Source organism: Empidonax traillii, unplaced genomic scaffold (genome assembly GCF_003031625.1).
Source record: "Empidonax traillii isolate 1590-97213 ecotype Southwest subspecies unplaced genomic scaffold, ASM303162v1 scaffold398:size1781980, whole genome shotgun sequence".
NCBI lineage: Eukaryota > Metazoa > Chordata > Aves > Passeriformes > Tyrannidae > Empidonax > Empidonax traillii.
In genome coordinates this window covers 1173567-1194587 of record NW_020955591.1, presented here as the reverse complement: position 1 = coordinate 1194587, position 21021 = coordinate 1173567, and the positions used below count along the sequence as shown (strand labels likewise).

At 44.2% G+C, this 21021-nt stretch overlaps 1 protein-coding gene across 1 annotated transcript in view; it reads right to left on the bottom strand.

Moving 5' to 3' along the window:
* LOC114062321 (REST corepressor 1) overlaps positions 1–15632 on the bottom strand; it is a 41333-nt gene extending 25701 nt beyond the window's left edge. The window contains exon 1 of the mRNA XM_027893610.1: positions 15549–15632. Coding sequence (XP_027749411.1) covers positions 15549–15591 — 43 coding nt within the window. The 5' untranslated portion in view covers positions 15592–15632. The remainder of the gene's footprint in view (positions 1–15548) is intronic.
* Positions 15633–21021: the final 5389 nt, after the last annotated feature.

Here is a 21021-nt window from a genome sequence, read left to right as displayed (position 1 = left end):
GTGTTTCCAGTTATAGATGGTTATAAAACCACACACAAAAAAAAGCTGCCAAGAAACCCTACATGCAGCATTTCCCTGTACTTCAGCTAAATGTTCTCAGCTTCCTTAAAACAGATATTGCACATGCAGTGTTATATATTTTGTCTAAGAAGGAGGTGAAGGAAGGAGGGAAAGGAGCTGAATTCTCTGAAGTCCAAGGCTGAATGAAGCTCCTGAATGCTAAGTACTGCTGCATTAAGTACCTCGCTTTCACTGTGGAAAGATCTACAGTTCCTCATTTGACTTCAGCATCTTATCCTTTAATATATACAGAGTGAAGATGAGGTCGTTCTCCTTTCCAGTGTATTACCTTTCTTATGCCAGCTGCTGTAAGTAATGAAAGCATAGTTGCTTTCCAGCCCCCCAAAAAATCATTACAGCATTTTCTCTCCTAACGGAGCAAGAATATTAGCAAGGTCCCCAAATATCAGCAGGATTTCTCTTCAATCAAGTCGATACATCACTGAGCCAAACAGTAGATCATGAGTGACTGGACACAAGATGCTTTTCCTGCCACGGTAGGTTCTGTAACACATCAGTATTACACCTCATTGTTACAGTGAGGAGAAAAGAAAATAAGAAAAAGGCAATAAGGCAGTAAACTGACCATAAGCATATAGCAATGCTCCTTCTATAACACCAGGAGAGTTTGTGGGTGAAGGAAGGACAAGGAGTACACCACTGTACTCTTCCCTTGGCCTGTTTCCTTCCCAATTACGGACAATCTAGCCCATTCTGCTTGTCTTGGCTAATTGTGGGCTCACTTGCTTTGATGCTTGCACAATCTGAGAGGTATGACAGTCCCTTAAGCAATCCTTCCGATTGCTCTTTCTTTACCATCCCCCTCCATATGAAGTAAGCAAGGAAGAGCATAGCACCATTTGAGTCACAGGATCCCTTCAGTCTCCCATACCAGTAGAGCCTGGAATTGCCACAAGCTTAATGCTTTACATGCCACACCAGATAAAATAAGTGCCCTCTTCCATCTCTGCTTTCCCCACACAACTCTAGCAGGTACAGGGCAGCAGGCACGTGAAATTCTGCTCCACTGCATTTCAGTGGCATTCAGTCACGCTCAGCGTGTAACCCAGCAATCTGTTTAGACATCACAGTTCAGAGCCAGAGGAGCCTGGGGCAGAGCTCTGCTTACACCAGAAGAGACAGTTTGCCAGCACAGCTCTTCACTGCTTTCCAGAAGAGAATAGGCAAGAGCAGCAGAGCACTCCCATCCCATTTCCCCAGCATAAAATACACCACCACGCATTCTTTATACCGGCATAACTTTTCCCCAAACAGGGCAGACAGGAGTATCCTTCCCTCCCATCCAACTCATTCCACTATGCCAGAAAGATATTTCGACAGACCAGACCAAAAATACAATGATACTTGAATAGAAACAGTCGTGTGACACAGGAGATGCATTGCTCCTGTGAAGGCTCTTGTTGCTACTAGAAACCAGATGGGGGGAGGGACAGAAAAGAGAACCATAAACTGTTATTTCTTTACCTACTTGGCTACATTTCTTCTCTTGCATACATTTTAGCTGTGTGGGAGTAAGCAGGATCCCCCTGTCCACCCCACACCCAAAAAGAAGGAGTACTGGCCCAAAGAGCCCTTTCCTACGGCCAGTCACGCTCACGAAGGCAGAAGCAGCATAAAAGGCAGGGACACAGAGGGAACAGAGCCTCACATACACAGTCACCAGCAAAGAGGAGCACAGAGTGCTCAAATGCTAACACACACCTCTCCCAAATACAATTAGATGACCGAAGGACCCTGGGTATAGCACTAACACAGCCAAAGAGATATGGGAAATTGAAAGGAGTGGGAAAGAAAGCAGAGAAAGATGTTTCCACCCCCTTGTCATCTAGAGAGGGGACTCTGACCAAAATGGTGCCATCAACCCCCTGAATTTTGCATTCTTGTTTCCAGCCATCTTTCTCATAAACGCTTTTCTTCTGCTAACCATCTCCCTGCAAGAATTCCTCACTAGAGGAAAAGAAAGGGGACCCTCTTGGCTGACAGAGGGAAGGAGGAACAAGAGCAAACAACTGCATTGCTGATTTTCAGTCCCGCATCCTTGAACAGAGAATCGAGAGATGTAAAACAGGAGCATTAATTTCAGGGGGGCAGGAGAACTCTGAAAAGATAAACACCTGAAAATAATGACTCCCCTCTGCACCATTTAATCACATTATGATCTCTCCAAGTGGATCTTTCTGAAGAATTCCCCCCCCCAATCGCTTCTTAATGACCCCACAAGGATCACATCATGTTCAGTGGACTCAATGACCCCAAGGAGGGTTTGCAGCATAAGTGAGTGTGCTAAAGCCTATAGAAAGCAAGAGGAATGCAGAGGTAGGGCTGTTGCTGCAACCTCAGTTCACCCCTATTACTAGGGTACTGCAGGAGCTCTGAACACTTTGCATATTACGTGATGCAATACCCTGACAGAACGAGGTGAAATGAGGACAAAAGCAGCATCCTTCACAGCCTCAGTAATGTGCTTCACAGGGTTTGATCAATGTTGGAACCTGCAAGGAATTCTGGATGTTGCTATACATCTCCCCTTCCCCTGCATCTCCCCTAAGAACAGGGTGAAAAAAAAAGAAAATGAAAAAAAAAAAAAAAAAAAAAAAAAAAAAAAAAAAAAAAAAAAAAAAAAAAAAAAAAAAAAAAAAAAAAAAAAAAAAAAAAAAAAAAAAAAAAAAAAAAAAAAAAAAAAAAAAAAAAAAAAAAAAAAAAAAAAAAAAAAAAAAAAAAAAAAGGAAAAAAGTCAAGACCCAAAACAATTCAATACTATATAAAGAAAATAAGGACATGTAGACATACACGTGAAGTTTTTTGAAATTTCAAAACACAATTATGATGGTATACAAACAACTAAGCACAGTTTTTGCCTTGACTATAAAAAATGAGCAGCTGCATTGCCGTCCCGCTGCCCTGGCAGCACCGATGGAACACTCCTGCCACCTCGTGGTCCCAGCTTGAGAGAAGAAGCTGCCAAAAGCACGCGAGTTTGGTCAACTGCCTCCCTGAAGTTCGCTGCGACTGGAAGCAGGGGAAGCAGGAAGAGATCAAAGCCTGAACAAAGTCACTTAAAAGAAAACAAAACCCACCTGATCTTAGAGGTCTTTGTAACCTTAATCATTCTGTGTTTCTATTCAAAAGGTTCTTTTTCTTGGAAAAGCTATTTCCTCTTCTTGGTATGATATGATGTGATGTGTGTAATAGGCAGAAGAGCAGGGAGACACAGCACACAACATGTTTTATGTCCTGTGTTACACCCACCTGGGAAGGCACACAGTGTCCTTTAACACTGTCTCTAGGAACAGAAAAGTGCTAGTTACAGATACAAAGGCTACTTAAAAATCACTTCATGCAACTGAAGGCACAAGAAGATTAAGGCCTCAACTCCATTGCATCTACAGCAGGTGAGGAAAAGGTCTGGAGGCAACTGCAAGGCAAAGGAAAACCTACCTTACCTGGAAAAGTTTACTTGAACAGGAGCAAGGGAAAACATGCAAGGCATGGTAACTCCACAGTATATACCAACCTCCCACCCACTTACCTCCCTGGTGCTGAGATTTCGCTTGCGTATCATCCCCTGTCCATGCATCAAGGACCACAGAGGCCACTGTATTAGATGTCCCCTATGGCAGCAGGATCAGATTACTCATTCCTATCCTCCATCCACCTCTTTCCACTTGGGAGCACACACACTTGCCTGCACATCCAGGGAATCGGACTGGCAAACCATTCCACCTGAAAAACCCTCTCCCAGCATATCAGTTTCCTCCCTTGAGCAGCAGTAGAAGCCACAGAAGCACTGAGTGGTGGTTGAAAATAAGGAGATGTTCTCACCTCCCAAGAGGGGCAGTCCCAGACTGTCATGGCACCAGCCCTACCAACACAGGTTGTCCCCTTCTTCTGCACCAGCTGAGGTGCTTTACACTCTTTCTGTTTATACCATGTTGCATACCATATAATAATCACTTTGTTGGGAGATTATACAGGCCTGAGAAGAGATGAGCTCTCCTAGATCTAAGCAAGGGACGAGACTGGCTCAAGCCAAAAGCACACCTCATTCCTTGCCCCAGCACAATGGCAGGGATGAGCAGGCAGGTAGGAACAGGCATGGCTACATAGACTGGTGTCGGTGAGGAAAAAGTTCCTCACAGAACCGCACCTAGAGCCCAGAAACTCCAGTTTCAGAGAAAAAAAATCAAGGAGTAAAATGGAGTGCCCCACTGCTAGGAGATTTATCCCCTTAAAAGCTCTAATACCTACCAAAGCTTCCTCTGAGTTTTGAAAAGAAACACCGTATTTCCTACCCCATTTTTAAATTATTTTTAATACTGCTCTTTGCATGCCCTGCATCTAAGGGCAAGTTGAAAGTTGAAACCCCAGTAATGTTTAAAGATTCGACTCATCTGCCTTTAGATTTTGCTATACCAGCTAGGAGGTTGTACTGCAGACACAGGTGTACTGACAAATTAGCATAGTTCTTGTAGCTCACCAAAACTATATTAAACTCCTTACCAGAAAAGGCCTTCTGCTAATAGACGTATTACTTTTAAAAGCTTTTACCAACACACGTTCATTCCTGAAGTTGCACCCTCAGCTAACATCATCACACCAAGAAAAGATCTAACACACTGTGTATATCCACGGAGTGGTATATTTATGAGGATCCCCAGAAGGAAAGCCAGACAGCTGATGCTCTCTTGCTCTGTGATGCTGCTGCTGTTCTCCCTTGGAAAGGCCATGTGGATGCCCATTGTAAGGACACCCACAAAGGACGCTCTGGGAAGAAAGGCTGCTTCTTATACATCCATGGCATTCAACCTTCAGTCATAAATTTGCTCTGCCGTAGCACTGAACACCCTTTTACTGGAGGGATGGCTCAGGTTTAAATATCTACAGAGCCCTGGGCACAATGGGGCAACACCCAGATGTTGCTACATGTACCACAGAACAGAAGAGGATGAGGGAGATCTGGTAGGGCAGTGACAAAGAGGAAACACTGTCGCTGGCACCTAGCACAGAACAGGGAGAGCCACATCAGATCATCCAGGGACATAAACTGTGACCATACAGGACCTGAGCATGTCTATCATTTAGCAGTGAAAACTTGATCCTAAATCAGGCACAGACACTGGACTGAATTAAATGTAATTAGCCAGAGCAACTGATGCTGGGTTTAGAGCCCATGTGAAAACAAGACCAGCACACACTAGCTTCTGGCAGGGAGGGAATACTCGTTCCCAAATATGACCTTCCAGGACAGAGATAGGAAGTTACAGGCTGGATAAATGCACACAGCACACGCCTCAACAACAAAGTGAGTTTATAGCAGAACAGCTCTTTGCATTATTCAGTACAGTGCTCTCAATTCAGTCCGAGAAGCCCTAAAGCCAGATTTATTCTGCTGTCAAACCATGGCTTGAGTTCACTCTACTGGGAGGTTATAGCCTTGGATTATACTCTTCAACTATAGGCAGCAACATGCCCAAGCAATGCAACTAGGAACATCATCAATACAGTTGTGACAAGAGGTAGATTATTACAAAAAAAAATTCATCTTTTCTTCAGTGCAGGGGATGCTAACTTGGTTTAGAAGAATTTCTTATGGAAATGATTCTTCTCACTCCTTGAGAATGCCTGATACAGTGAATCCTTTCCAAAAGCCAGATTTGCTAATTTGAAAAAAAAAAAAAAAATACAGCTTGGCACACACTAATGACAGAATCAGAATGGGAGACCACAAATTCAGACTACTATCAGTGTGATACAAGGCTTCAGTACTCTGCCTAGGAACATTCTCAGCTCTTCATCCACATCATGCTATAACGCTGAAATTCTTGGTCTGCAAAACAGTCAGCAGGAATACCATTAAGCTTCGTCAAGCAACCTGCTGCCAAGCAGCTTCAGAAGCCACCAAGGAATATCCAGACCCAAAACCCTCTAAAAGAGGGTGAAACCTTCCACAAGGCCCATTTTCCATCCTCAGTAAGATTTTGGAAAGCTCCTGTCTAAAACTGGAACTGTTATATTCTCTGCAGTTGTAGGAATGCAGACTAATGAAGGCCCTGTGTCAGGCTTCCTAAACAGCATGGGTAAGTAAGTTCACTTCCCCACGACAGAGGGTCTTTGTGCAGCATGAGGGCACACACACAAGGGGTATGTGGGAGCAGAATAGCCATCAGGTTAAATTACAGCTCATTATTATTGTTACTGATAATAAAGCCTGTGACAAGAGAGTAGAAGCCACGCTGACTCCCTTTATACCGGACACAAAGGCAAAAGAAATTATCAATTTGTCCCCTAGCTACCTCCTTGGGGGATGTCACTTGGGCAGAAAGGAAGCATGGGACAAGCCAGCAGGCAGCGAAAGGAAGGAGACAAGTCTGAGTCACACGGAGTTGCTGCCCTCAGCAGATGTGGATCGCCCTGCTACAGACAGGTTAGCCTTCGGGAGACACGGACACTCAATGCATCCATTCTTGCACTTGTTTACTTCCTACAGCCTTGAAAGAAAAGAGGTGCAAAGATGTTTTTGACCTCACCAAGAAGTCCATGCAGAAAGACAGGAAGTTTCCATAGCCAGATCCCGGACATCATCCTTACAGTAGCCTCCAAACCAAAGTATTAGTGTTATGCTGACTTAAGGTATTTAAAAAATACATAAAATTAAGTCAATTTAGAGAAAAATTAGGTTACAAACTCATACAGCATCTGCTGAAACATGGATTACACAGAGGCCCTCAGCCTTCAAGACTGACCTAAAGAGACTGAGCGGAAAAGCCTATGATAAACCAATGTTCCTAAATCCTGGAGTATCAGTGGTGGGTGGTCACAGATTTTAGCCAGGATTTGGAAGCCTAGTCCTTACTGAGAAGTTATTATGTATTACTACTAATCCTTAGCATGCTAGAAAATTCACTACTACCCCACCATAATATGAATTTGCACAAAAAGCACATGATCAGGAAAGTAACTTAATGTGGAGTGCAAAAATAAGAGTACAGAAAAATTAACTAATGGGAGTGGTTCCTAATTAGAGCAAATAATGCCACAGCAAGCACATTATGATGAGGGAAGCTCTGGCACATGTCCTTGAGAAGCCTGGCTGCTCTGCCTCCTGCACTAGCACCTCTGTAAAGGTCACACTTGGCAGCATATGAACTCATCACAGCAAGATGTTACAGCCATGACCTACTCAAGCATTCCTCAGTGGAAACATCTCCCACAAGAGTTCCTCCCTGCCTGTGCACAGCTCCCATGATATACCTATAAACATGCATTTGCTGACTAACTTTGCTCCGAAGAAAAATTAAAACAAACAAACAAACAAACTAACTCAGTTACCCTCCAGTTCCCTGACCCTTATTTTCACTTACAGCTACAGTAAGAGACAAGAGGCCAGAAAAAAAAGACCTAGTCCTCTGAAATGCCCCAAGCCTACCCATCCCAGCAAAACCAGCAAAACTGGAGCACACTCAGCCTGTCCCAGGGCTGAGCCCAAGCAGCATGAAGTAGCTGCAGCCTGCTAGTTCTCGTCATACTGGTCCTACAACTCACACAGCGCCCATCAGGCTGGCTAAGACTGCTCCCAAATGCATTTCAGATCAAGGCTCGCTGCCAGGGTAACTCTTAACACAGCTATCATCACTCCATTACATCCACGTCATCTTCTCTCTAAACTTCTCTAAGGAAAAAAGCTCCCTCCAAGCGCCAGCACCAGTTCAATCCCGCAGCAGCCACAGTAGTGGCAGTCGGCATTTTCAAAGTGGGTCATCTTGACACGTTCGGAGAAGGCCTGGATCACACTGCAGTGAAAAGGAGGAACAAACAGGTGGCAGGAGAGAACAAGGCACACGAAGAAACTGATGACTACCTCCCCCCTCACAGCAGAGCAGCAAAAATTCCTTCAGGATAACATAGCTACCTTAGATAAGACATCCTTTTCCTGGATACTCTCCAACACATTTTTCTGTGGGGGTGGGGTGTTTTTTGTTTGTTTGTGAGCTTAAAAAAAAAAAAAACAAAAACCAAAACCAAAACACCACATAACCCCCCCCACACATGCCACAATCCATTGTACCTTGGGTAAAACCCATCCCAAACACATATCCTAGCTCTCTCAAACAACATTGCTTTCCTGACTCCACTGCTGGGAAAGGGTTAAAATTTCATCTTAATTTAAATATTCATTCAGGATCCAGAAATATCAACCTGCAGCAATAATGATGAAAGAGTTGCTCTGAGATTTCCACACAGTGTTGCAATAGCAACTAGTACAGCAGATGACAAACAAAGGGAAAACTAAAACTGCAGCTAAGTTTGAGGCAACTCAGCCATTTCTGGAATACTCCCATAGCCTTTGAAGCCTGGTATCTTCTTTTTTGCTGTTCACAATATTGCTACTGTAAGCATCAAAAGCTGCCTTAGCTAAAATGAAATACTGCATTCCTTCACCTTCTTTTGAGCACTTTCTGAAGTGCAGCAACTGCAGCTGCTGGGAGAAGTGGCCATGACTATTATTTCTACAGCTAAACTCAAGCAGAATCCTAAATTAAACACTAGTTCTCTCATTTCTGAATTCATTGAGTTGCATTCTTCAGCTACTGTATTTGCATCCAAGCTTCACAGCTGCCAGGTTCGCTGCATAATACGAAATTTGGATTAGGGATAAACATAAACCTAATTCTGCTTTTCCAGTAATCCTTTTTGCTGTCATTGGGACAGAAAACAAACTGATATTTCTAGGGAAGGAGCATATACAAACAGCATAATCCTAAATTTGGGGATTTTGCTATCTCCACTTGAGCAACAAAAAGGTCAGCACCTACCTTCAGGAGATAAGCACAACCCCTGTAGTTCACCCCTGAGAGACCTGGAATTCTTGGCTCTACCTGGCAGATCTTTTTTAAAGCTAATACTTTTACTACTACTAAAAAACCCCAAACACCTCAACAAGTAAAACCTCGGACACAAACAAGCAGAAAACCCCCAAACAACAGAAGCACAGAACACGTGCTCCTTCCTTCACAACCTCTCACAGCACTTAACCGGCCACAAAAAATCCCCAAGTATGAGTTCAGCTAAGAGTTCAACAATACTTTTTACTCTTTGGTGACAAAGCCTAAGCAGCTCCCATTCTTCCATTCCTGACCAAGGTGGCCCCTCTTACTGAGCATCAACACACCCTTTTGTGGAGTTACGTTATAAACCAGGTCACAGAGACAACAGGGGTTGGAGGGGAGAGGGGACTAAAAATAAAACCACAATTCCAGCTGTTTCAAGGATCCTGTTCAGGGGATGATGGAGAGGATAAACTCAAAAAGCTCCTGAATACATACCAGACTATATCCTCTGCCTCACTGCTGCTCCCTGCAGGAGGGTGCCTGTGTGCCGAGGAGGGGGTGGCTGTCCAATACCTCTGAAGTGTTAATCGCTTCCATTTTAAATGCATCCTGTTAAATATGGCCTTCATTTTCTAAAAGGGAGATTTTAAGATCAACACTTTCCCCAGTCTACTCTCTCCCATTTGTGGTTTTCCTCTCACATTTATTTATTGTTAGGGCACTCTACACCCCACAGAAAATGAGAGCTAATGACGATAGTTGATGGAGTCGTATGTTCATAGGATTCACAGGCCAAAATAAGTGAGCCAAGAGGTAAAGGCTATGTCCAAGCAGAAGCCCTTTGTAAAACAGCTATGGCTCAACTACACACTAAAAACAGAGACCAGCCATACAAATCATGATCAGACACATGCAGCAACCTTGGAAGACATTTTCATGTCCATTATTCTGGCAGTCATTTTAAGTCAGAAAATTCAGACAAAATAGAACTTCAAGCTTGTTTAATATTCCGTTCAGAAGAAAAACTAAAGAGAAATCCAGAGTCCATGTTATGCCAAAATTATCCCTTGAACTAAAGCTGGAGATGGACTCTGGGTACTTAAACCTGCAACCTGCCCTCAGAAATTCTGGGATTCGCCTCACCATCACAACAGAAGACAGCTACCAAAACTCACTCTCACCCAAAGAAGGCTGCTAATACACTAACAACCAGGACATGCTTAGAAATGTGGTTGGGACACAGATTCTGAATGCCAACTCAGAGCTCCTTTGGGTGGAGCACCACACACTCCCTAACAATTACCCAGCCTGTGGCACAGTTAACTAAAACCTTGCCCATCCAACCACCACAGGGTTGATATCCTTAGTAACTATAGCAACCAGCACTTCTTCCTCCATCAGAGCCTCAGCTGCTACATTACTGCCTTCCCAGCATCAGGTTTTGCAGCACATTTAGGGACCCCTCCCTTTTCCCCAGCCACAGGGTTTGGCCAAACACATTAGGGGATGTCAAAGCACTCAGCTGTTTCACTTAATTCTGGAATTTCTCTATCCCCATGTCCCCTGGGTGTTTCTACTTCCCCTCCATAGGGGGAAGGAGGATTTCTGAATTCTCTCCACGTGCACCAAGGCAGGCGTAAAGTAAAGCAGAGAGCCAGCTGCAGCCTCAAAAGAAGAGGTGCCACAGAGTAACGGAGACAGGGAGTGGTGAATGTCCAAAGTTGGCAGTGCCAATCAACTATCAGGTCAAGCAGAAGCAGCACTGCAAGACCAGAAGACCCAGTTTCCATCCACAGCCCACTGTCCCGTGGGTATTAGGGACAGTGCCTGCCTGTTCAGTGACACCCATAAACTGCAAATCCACTGGAAGCATCTACCAAGACATCAAGTGAGAAAACAGAACTCCCATCTAGCAGCATACATATTCTGTCAGGAAGAGAGCAGAAAAACTACTTTCAAAGCAGAGCTTATCGCTGGCAAAACAATACATCTTTCCCTCTTGTAGTTCACCTTTGAACTGCAGGTGTATAAAAGCAATCATGACATCTCACCCTCTCACCTGGTGTCTATTCCTTGCTCCTGGGCAGCTGCACCATGCCAGCACTTGCTCATTTCTAAACCAACCCAAAGTCATCTTTATGGTTCCACTCACTGGTGCACTTGGCACAGAGGAAGGCGCTGCTGTTTTATTAATAGCTTCATGCTGGCCCAGCTCTATCCTGTGCAGAGTTTCCACAGCATCATTACAATGCATTTTTCACTATTTCCCCTCCTCCTTCCCCACGTGCCACTCCAAGAGAGCAGATGCCTGTCTTCCACCTAGCTATTCCTGCTCCTCAATGTCACCTTGCTCAAGGCATCATTCTTCCTCTCTGTCTCCTTCCTCACCCTCTGTCACAGTCCCACAACAGCCAGAACAGTTGCTCTCCGTGGCACCAAGTCCACAGACAGCCTCTCAGGAGTCTTACTTTGAGAGCTAGCTCTCTGTAAGAGGTGTGACACCAGTCACAGGGTATTTGGAGCAGAGTTGGAAGGGGAGCACAGTTATTTTAAGTCCAAATGTTCAGTTACTGTACAATGACCCTTCTTTCTTTCTTCTTCAAAAGACACAGGACAAAATTCTAGCTTTGGGCCAATTGTGTGACCTCCTCACTAATGGTGACACTGCTGTGCAAGTGACCCCTCAAAGGCAGAAGTCTGTCAGTAGATATGGACCATGCTGGCAGCATTCAACTTTGGTATTAATACGGGAAAGGCAGTAAGCGGTTGGTGTCCAGGATTAATGGTTAACAAGGAACAGGATAAAAGAAATGAGCAACGTGCCAACACATACTTTTGTTTTCAATCTTCTCTTTTACATCCCTCATTTCATGGCATCCAGGCAAAAAGTTTCTCCAGTGTGATTAAAACACTGCTTCATGGGACCCAAACGAGCTTTTAACTGTGTGAATCTGAAGCATCAGGCATGGAGATATCCACCAGGTCTTGGCTGACACACTGGTCTTTCCAGGATTCCTTTCAAGTGGCTTACAGAGACCCTCCCACAGCATCCATCAGTTTGGCCAGCCCTCTGCCAAACCCATCAGGTGCACTGCCCTGAGCATGGTCACAGGATCTGCTCAGTGGTTTTCAGCACCTTTAACAGAGGTGACTTCCACAAGCTGCACTGTTTGCACTGAACTCTCCCACTCACAAGAGCTACCCAGTTCACTCTTAAAGGAAGAGCAAACATGTGCTGCACTAACTTCCACCTTCACAGTGAGCCACAGGAACAGAGAAGAGTCCTGTGTCTTACAGAGGCAGGATGGATTAAAGGCTTTCGAGTACAAACCAAAGTAATCACAGGTACCAACAGGCAGCTGCAGATTGGAAGGATTTGTTGATCCACACTTTAACCTGAACAGCAGTATTAAGAATGGATGTGCTAGATAGGACTAACAGTACTTACAGCACAAGGAGCTACACCAACCTCCTAGAGACCACACCTCCTTCCACTTGCAATTTCCCATTGCCAGTGAATGATCTCCCGCACCATGTCACAAAAATTCATGGTTTAAAAAGGCATCAAGAAATGCAGAATCCATCATTTCCCTGAATAACTTCCAGTAGTCAATCACAAAAAAAAAAACAAACCAAAAAACCCACACTCAGGCATTTCATTTCAGTCCGTGTGGACTTATTTTTGCAAGCCATCTATTTGTATTATGCATGTCTCTCACTATGTCAAATTTTTCCTCTAAGAGAATAATTGAGAATAGTCCCCTTTTAGCCTCTTTTCAGTAAGCTAAAAAGATGGATTTTGCTTCATCTTCAGTTTCCAAAATGTTTCAGTTGCTCCTGTCTCAATCGTTTTCTCAGTTTTTAAACTAAAGCCAGTATTTCGAGGTTCATTTTCCCGAATGCTGCTGGGTACAGACGCAGCAAACTGTACCAGTGACTACCTCACTCTTTACATCCACATCATCCCCTGGGTCAAGCAGGACACCATGAACCTTTGCTGAATTACCTGCCCACTGTTTCCCCAGTATTGCTCTCTAAGCCATTTCTTTCCAAACATCAGACTTGATGTAGAAGGCCAGAGCTTTCAGTACTAAGATTCATAACCTTGCAGTTGGGTCATTAAGAGCCCATTGCACTGGCAGCAGTCCAAGTCAGGAAAAGACCCAAAGCACTCTACAAGACTGCTGGTAGCATTAATTTTATTTACCACCCTGTCAGTCTATGGGTCATCAACAATTTCATACCAATTCCCACATCACTGATGGAAATGTTGATCATCACCAGTCCTCTCACACATCCCCGCAGACCCCATTTAATTAGGATTCACTATCAACGATGCCAAGACTTGTCAGTGAATTCAAGAGTCGCTGAAGAGACCTCCTGTCCCCTGATGTTCTTTCATCATAAACCATAAAGCAGATTAGGGAACTCTGCATGTACTACATTTAGTAAGTGCTCTACAGCCATTGCAGAGCACTGGTGTTCTGGAGGACGTTCTCATCTTTAGAAAGGAAGGGGGACTGATTCAGGCTCTCATGCAATCAGTGCCTAACAGCTGCCTTGAATACATTAGAGCAATAAACTTATTTCTACCAATCAATCCATTTCCAAAAACCAAAAGCATCTACCTTCAGCAGAATTTGGTTTTCATGGTTCATTTTTAAGTAATGCCAGACAGAGACAGGAATAACTGATACCTTTCAGCAGGATCAGCTCAAATTGACTCAAGGCAAAGCAATGACCAACCAGCTCCCTTTTCTCTCATTCTCTGTAGAGCTGCCCTTTCCCAATTTGCTGGAGACTTCCTACCAGCCAAGGTCCTCTCAGCCACCTCTCCCAATATTTCTTTGGGTTTTTTCTACTCTACTAGAGGTTAATTTCACAACTTCATCCACTCTATATAAATCAGGCATCCGTGAGGTATTTTGTGTGTCATGTATGGTGCAACAGCCTCACACTTTACTTCCTCAAACTCCCCATGAAATATTTATTCTTTTTTTTCTGTACCTGTCTTGGAAGGTGAAATAACTGATGACCCTACACTCCTACTGAAATTTTGAGTATTTTGAGAAATTTCTTCTTGCCTTCTTATATTCATACTGCTTTCCCCAACTTGTTTGTTGTACCAACATCAACCTGCCACTTTATTCATCAGTGTCATACAACTTTTTAAATTACCTCCTAGGTTCATGACATCTTAGCAGATATTATATCTTTTATATGCTCTATAATATATTTTTGCCAATTGCCACAAAATTCTCAGTCACAGATAATTTTACTCAGTTCCAAATATCTTCCCTCCCCTTCCCCCTCCCTTCTGTCTTCCCTCTTCAAGAAACCCGTTTCCTATCCGGCAGGAGTTAAATGTTCCAAAGCTGAGCTGAGATTCATAAGAAACTCAGATTTGAGAGGCACCTACAGGAATCCTGTGTGTCACAGACAGCCCATGAACAGTCATTCCTTTCGGTGGCAGAAACAATTTCTTGCTCTTATACCTTTTAAAAGGTTTCTAGCTGTAGGTAACTGTCAAACATACTCCTCATCTCATCAGTCTTATTTAGTTCAACCTGCAACAGCCAGCAGGGAGCAGACAAGAGGCTACTGGCAGGAGAGAAGGCAGACATGATCCTTGCAAAGCCCTTTTTATCTGTAGATCACAGTACCATCATCCTTCTGTAATTTAAGGGGCAACTTGCTCAGTGGAACAAATGCCCCAGGGCAGAGCACAGGCCTTTCATGGCAGAGCCAGTTTGTGCACAGTCTCTGCTGCCTTAATTTGCAAATGCCACTACAGCCTCACAAGTGCCTTGTGATGCACGCTAGTCCTTGGGTCTAAGGGGAAAAACAGGTATCAAGTTAATAGTGCCACCACAAAAACTGCAGAGGAACAGGAATGCAAGATACTCGTTCTTGGTCCCAGAATCAGAAAAGATAAAAAAAAAAAAAAAAGCACAAAGTCAAAAATAGCTCTTTTCAGCTCCCTCCCCCAAAAGCACTTAGGTTTAGTTACTGCATTCAAACAGCAGCCCTTTAATCAAGGAGTCCTACTTATTCATGAGGGGAACTGTAGCTAGACAAACCTTTCAAACACTAGTTCTGCCATCTGGCAGCAGCACTGAGACTTGTTCCCAGACACACACAGAGTGCTGTTAATTGCCCTCACGTGGAATTCCAAGGCACTGCAATTGTTCTGGCATTTAAAACCTCCATGGGCTCCAGATGTGGATTTTATTTGTGTCTTTGTGGAGAAAAAGGTACTACTAATTACCAAATGTTGCATGTCCCCCTCCCAATACTTTTTATTTTGCTCTCCCCAGCTATTTCTGTTGCCTCTACAGCACCAACAGCAAAAAAAGCAGATCGTGTAGGCCCACCTTAAAGAATTCATACCAGGGAAGAAGGCATGTCACATTTTTCTTGATTTCCATGCCCCTGTGGATTTGATTCTCTGAGCAGCTGCCCAGTGGGGAAGAAAGATGAACTGGGGGATTTCTTTGTTCGCTTTTCTTTTTTTAAATTAATTTCTAATCATAATGGAAAGGTCACAGACATAACCTCTCTACCGAAAGTGGCAACTTTACATTCCTGAAGTGATACATGTAAGGAAAAAGGGGAATAAATGTATTTGAAGAGACTTACATTTTGCTTCAGACAGATTCTGGTTAGGTGACCAGACCAGCATGCCGAGATTTTCTCTCTCCTGACTTCTCCTTGCAAGTTTGGCTTAAGAGAAAACAGATACAAACCAAGTTACAGAGAAAGTAATTTCAAATGCAAAATGGATACAAAAGAGACTTATCACACATCTGCAGCTTTTAATCAAGATACAAAACCCATCCACAGAGTTAAAACCTCATCTTCCCATTCCGACCTGAGGCTTTTCCTTGTTTCTTCAATGCATCACCCTCTATATAACATGACAGATACCGCACACTCACTCTTTCCTGCAGCATACGTTAGATCTAAATTAAAAGTTAATTAATGTTTCTCTTCCAGCATACTTGATTATTTTTCTTCCAGCCATCGTTAAATGAAAAAGGGAGGAGCTAGGCTCAGGCAGCAGGCTCCAAGCCCTGGACATCATGAGACTATTCTGTGCAGCCACAGAATCACAGAACATGCTGAGCTGCAAGGGATCCACAAGGATCATTGAGGCCCTGCACACGACCACCCCCAAGGGTCACACCATGTGCCCAGAAGTATTATCCAAACACTTCTTGAACTCTGTCAGGCTTGGTGCTGTGGCCACTTCCCTGGGGAGCCTGTTCCCGTGCCCAACCACCCTCTGGGTAAAGAACCTCTTTCTCAGATCCAACCTAAACCTCCCCTGACTTAACTTCAGGCTGTTCCCTCAGGTCACTGATCACCACAGAGAAGAGATCAGTGCCTGCCCCTCCTCTTCTCATCACAAGGAAATTGTAGGCTGCAGTGAGGTCTCCCCTCAGCTTCCTCTTCTCCAGGTTGAACAGACCAAGTGACCTCAGCCCCTCCCCTCATACAGCTTCCCCTCAAGGCCCTGCACCATCTTCACTGCCCTCCTTTGGACAGTCTCTAATAACTTTATATCTTTCTTATATTGTGGTGACCAAAACTGCATGAACACTTCAGGGCACACACATGCACAAACCTCTCAGACCTCACTTCTGAGTACCTCCCGCCCTGCCCCAGCAGCCCTCCTGTGCCTCCATCCCCCATACAGTCAGGAATGCCCACCAAGGCGACACTGAGTCCCCCCAAGTCAGAATGGTCCTCTTCTGAACTACTCCAGAGGAACCTGTGTGCACTCACACCCACACCGCACAAACACACCCACACTCAGAAAGCAAGTCTGCTTTTTAGCCAGCTTAACATCTGGTTGACATGAGAGCTCTAAAAGTCTCAATCCACAGCTGCATAGTTACAAAAAGCAAGCTCAAACTAAGGTACGTTTCACGAGTGAGCTCTTCTGAATCTGCTGATGTTTGGTCACAAGCAGTCAAAAAGAGGAGGAGGAGGAAGAAGAGGATGTGAAGAGAAAGAAACTTGCTCTGTTGAGTCAGCACAGCCAGCTCAACCACCCGCCCTAGCAGGGAGAAACCTGCAGGTCTTGTTATGAATGAGTGCCTACAGTAGTACCTCCACTACAAAACATCACATAACGCTCAAGTTTTATGCAATATTTCAACACAATTTTCTCTGCACTGTGCAATTAGGCATATAACCACCACTTCATGATGCATTAAAACAGGTCAGAAAAGACCTAGTAACACAAAATTACATTACAGTGCTACAAACAGTCATGGCTTGACTACTGTTTTTAACCTGAAATCTGCTCAACTAAGAACAGTCGCGGTTTAGATGACAATAATATTTTAACATTAAATTTAAAGTACAAATAGCATGTACTAAAACCAACCAGCTGTCAGAAACCTATTTACAGTGAACTAACAGGTTTTTTCATGACAAACACCATGATTATCTTTCGCACAGTTTGTTAGTTTTTTTTAAATACAAGATATTTTTCAGGCTTTGCACGTTCATTACTTTCTACACTAGGCAAAAGAAGGAGTGAGACAAGAACCTCTGGTGGAAAGAGATGGGAGGTGGACATCAGGTCTGTACACAGAACAAAAAGGGTGTCTGAAATTAAAATTACAAGTCCTGAAACACTGGGCATTAAATTTTACTTTCTCTTTCATTTCATGTCTCAGTCAGGAATGTAAAGAGAGGCAACCTTAAACCTCCTCTTTTGTCAGACTTTGCTCCTCACTCTCCCTATCCAGAATGGCCTGTCCTCCTAGAGTCTAGCATAGGGTTCAAAGCACAGAAAGGTAAAAAGTCTTTCTCCTCACTTAGGACTGCACTGAAAAGCAAATTCTCATTCCCTAAAAACACTCTAAGACAGAAATGATCAGTCAGGTCTACAGGAATTTAAACACTTTCCACCCAAATACCAATGCCCCTCCAGTAACCCACTGCAGCTCACTCAGGAGCCTGATGCCCAAACTCTGCCAGGAGGTGTAACATTAGGCAATGTCAGCCAGGCTTAACCAGAGTCTCACTCGCTGAACTGGGAAACCCACTTAACTCAGGAAAAGGAAGAAGTTTTTTCTCCTAGTTTCACAGGGTGAGCCTCCTCTCCTCTCTGACAGTCAGGCACACGTCCCAGCCAGGCTGTCGCTGTCAGGAGCAGAGCGCCGCTAACTCAGCTCACCCACAGTAAGATGGGTGAAGTTTCACCTCCCACGGTTAAAACCCCAAGTTACGCTTTGAGGTACTTCAGAGGGAGTGCCACAGCCTTCCTGGCTGTGACCTGCAGCCAGCCCTGGGAGGTGACAACCAGTGCAGGAACTGCAGGACCTCACGGCACTCGTGGGGTTGGTGAAATGTGTTCCTTGTCTTCCATCTCAGTTCTCCAGTGTGCATCCAGGACCTCCCCTTGCAAAGAAAATGCCTTGGGTTAGGAGCTGCCTCCTTCCAGCCAAACATCCCCTCCCTGGGCCTCATACCCAGAATGAGTAGATGCCAGGCTTCATGTCACCCTCAGGACCCCCTTCTGCCCAGCTCTCACAGCCCAGCTTCTTCCTCTCTGCCTCCCTCCAGCCCCTTGGCAGCAACAACCAGCCAAGTTATGCTGTACTTGCGAATGGGTGTGAAGCAGCACCTCTAGTATCCTCAAAACGTTATCTCCTGCTGTCTGCCAAGTCCAATGTTGACCCAATCGTAAATACATACAGCATAAGCACTCTTCCTACATGATGTACCAAGGAAAAACTTTATAGCTTGCTCAGAATTTGGAAGCACATTGAAATGATTGCTTCAGAGCAACAGCCATGAGAGCAGAAGATGGGCCTTAGAGCAGAGTGGCTGTTACATCCCTTTCCTGCACCATTCCAAGCACAGCTGCAAGGCTCACCATCACAGGGGAATTCCTTCCCCTTACCCCTGTTTCTGGACAAAGAATACCAGGGTGAATACTGACACTCTGCACTTCACTGACAAAGCTAAAATGATACTTCGATTTAATCTGTTATATATTTCATATAAAAACAGACACAACATGGGAAATGGTTGGTCTTTTTTTAGGGGAACAGATCAATTTAGGTTCAATGGGATTTGCTTGTTTAGCAACTGCAGTTAAATCAGTACAACCTGGTTTAAAGAAGAGCAACCAGTGTTTAGAGAAGCTGTACACTGGCAAACAAGATGACCTGACATTTCAGGTAATCCTGCACTTTCATCTAGGCTACCCACCAGATATTTGTAACATCTCTGCCACAGCCATTAGTTCCTATCACAGCTGTTGTGGGGGCAAACACTCTATTCACTTTCCCAATGCCAGCTTTTCCATTTGTCCCAAGTCTGTCAGGACTCACAGACACTTCATCCCCGAGAGAAAGACCTTCTGCTACAAGTAGCACCCCCTAAATTTTGTTTCGCTGTCAGACTTCACATGGGATGCAAACTCCCACTGCTCCTACCCAAACAGAAAAGTGCAGCCCCAACCAGGCACAGTATCATGTTGCTTTTTCCACAGCAGTTCCCATCCCTTTCTCTTCTCTCACCTCTAGAATATACATCTACTCCACAGACTATACACTAAAACACAGGAGAGAATCAATTCAGCTTGAAACTCACTTTGTGAAGAAAATGCTATTTTTTTACAGTGGTTTACTGCAAAAGCCCAAACAGTTCTACTGTGGAAGAAAGGAGAGGTGAGGCAGGGCAGAATATCCATATATCAGCAACATTCTAAAAGTTGTGGGTTTTTTTTTTTTTTTCTTCCCCCTGAAGCTGTGAGGACACATCTCAACAGCAGTGTGCAGAAATACGTTCACTTGCACAGGAGAGAAACAACACCACCACTGAAGATCCTATCACTTTTGCCCATAGGCCAAGGCTCTCTATCCCTGGGGGCTCCGTGAGCTAAGGGACAGGGCCTGGCATGTGCAAACCAGCATCTTGTAGGATGTGAAACCCTGATCCACAGCAGCCAAGGCTCTTCCCCAACTTTTGGAAAGCTGTTACAAGATTGCCCCACAGAAAAACAAGAGTGAGGTTCAACCAGCAGAAGCAGTCAGTTCAGACACCAAGCGACATTAGGTTGATTTAAAAAAAAAAAAAAAAAAAAAAAAAAAAAAAAAAAAAAAAAAAAAAAAAAAAAAAAAAAAAAAAAAAAAAAAAGAAAGAAAAACAGTATCTTGTGTCTTTAAAATATGTGCTTTCCCTGCTGTGAAGGTTACTACTTGGGGCAGTCTCATACTCTCTAGTATCTATCTGTCATATTTTCACTTGCATACACAAAGACGTCAGTCCTGCTCTCCCACTACCACCCACAAAGTTTAAAGCCTCAGGGGTAAATCCACCTCAGACCCCACACCTGAGCAATCTCAGCTCACAAAGGAAAAGAACAAAGTGAAAGAAAAATGATTTTTTGTCAATACCAAAAAAAGAAACCCCACAAAATCCCCAATCAAAAAAACCCAAATCCAGAATCAAAACTCTTCAAATCTACTCCCTCCCAGAGCCAAACTCCTCTGCTGAATTTAGTCCAAATTAGGGAGCAGATGGTCAGCTCTGCCAGGACACTCTGCAGAAACAGAGGAGAAAGGCGGAACTTTCCAGTTGCTTGACAGAAACTTCTTAAAGGACACCAAGCCCTAAATACCCTTGCAAGTCCCTTGATGTGTCTATTAACTGAAACCCTGGGTCTAGACTCCCTTCCTACACCAAGAAATACTCATTTTATCTCCTCACATCCTCAGCATTCTTCTGCAGATATTGTAACTTCATATTTTCTTTTAGGCAAACCAAAGTTGCACCAGTGCTGGAATGAGGACTGTATTAAGAAGCTCAGTGTTGAACATGCCACAGAGTTTGTCATCATGAATAATGTGGACATGAAACCACAGATCTCTGCTCTGGCTCTCGCCAGAACATTGCAAGAGAGCCAAGACATGCGCACGTGCCCTGCAGTCTCCTCGGCTACTGCACTCAGTAGCGCTGCTGCAAATGGACCACAGAGCAGGGCTGGAGGAAACAAGGCTGCTTCTCTCCCCACCTCCCCTGGGTGCTGTGAAAACAGGACACCCAACAGGGAAAGGGAAATGGCCTCGTCTCCAAACAGAAACTG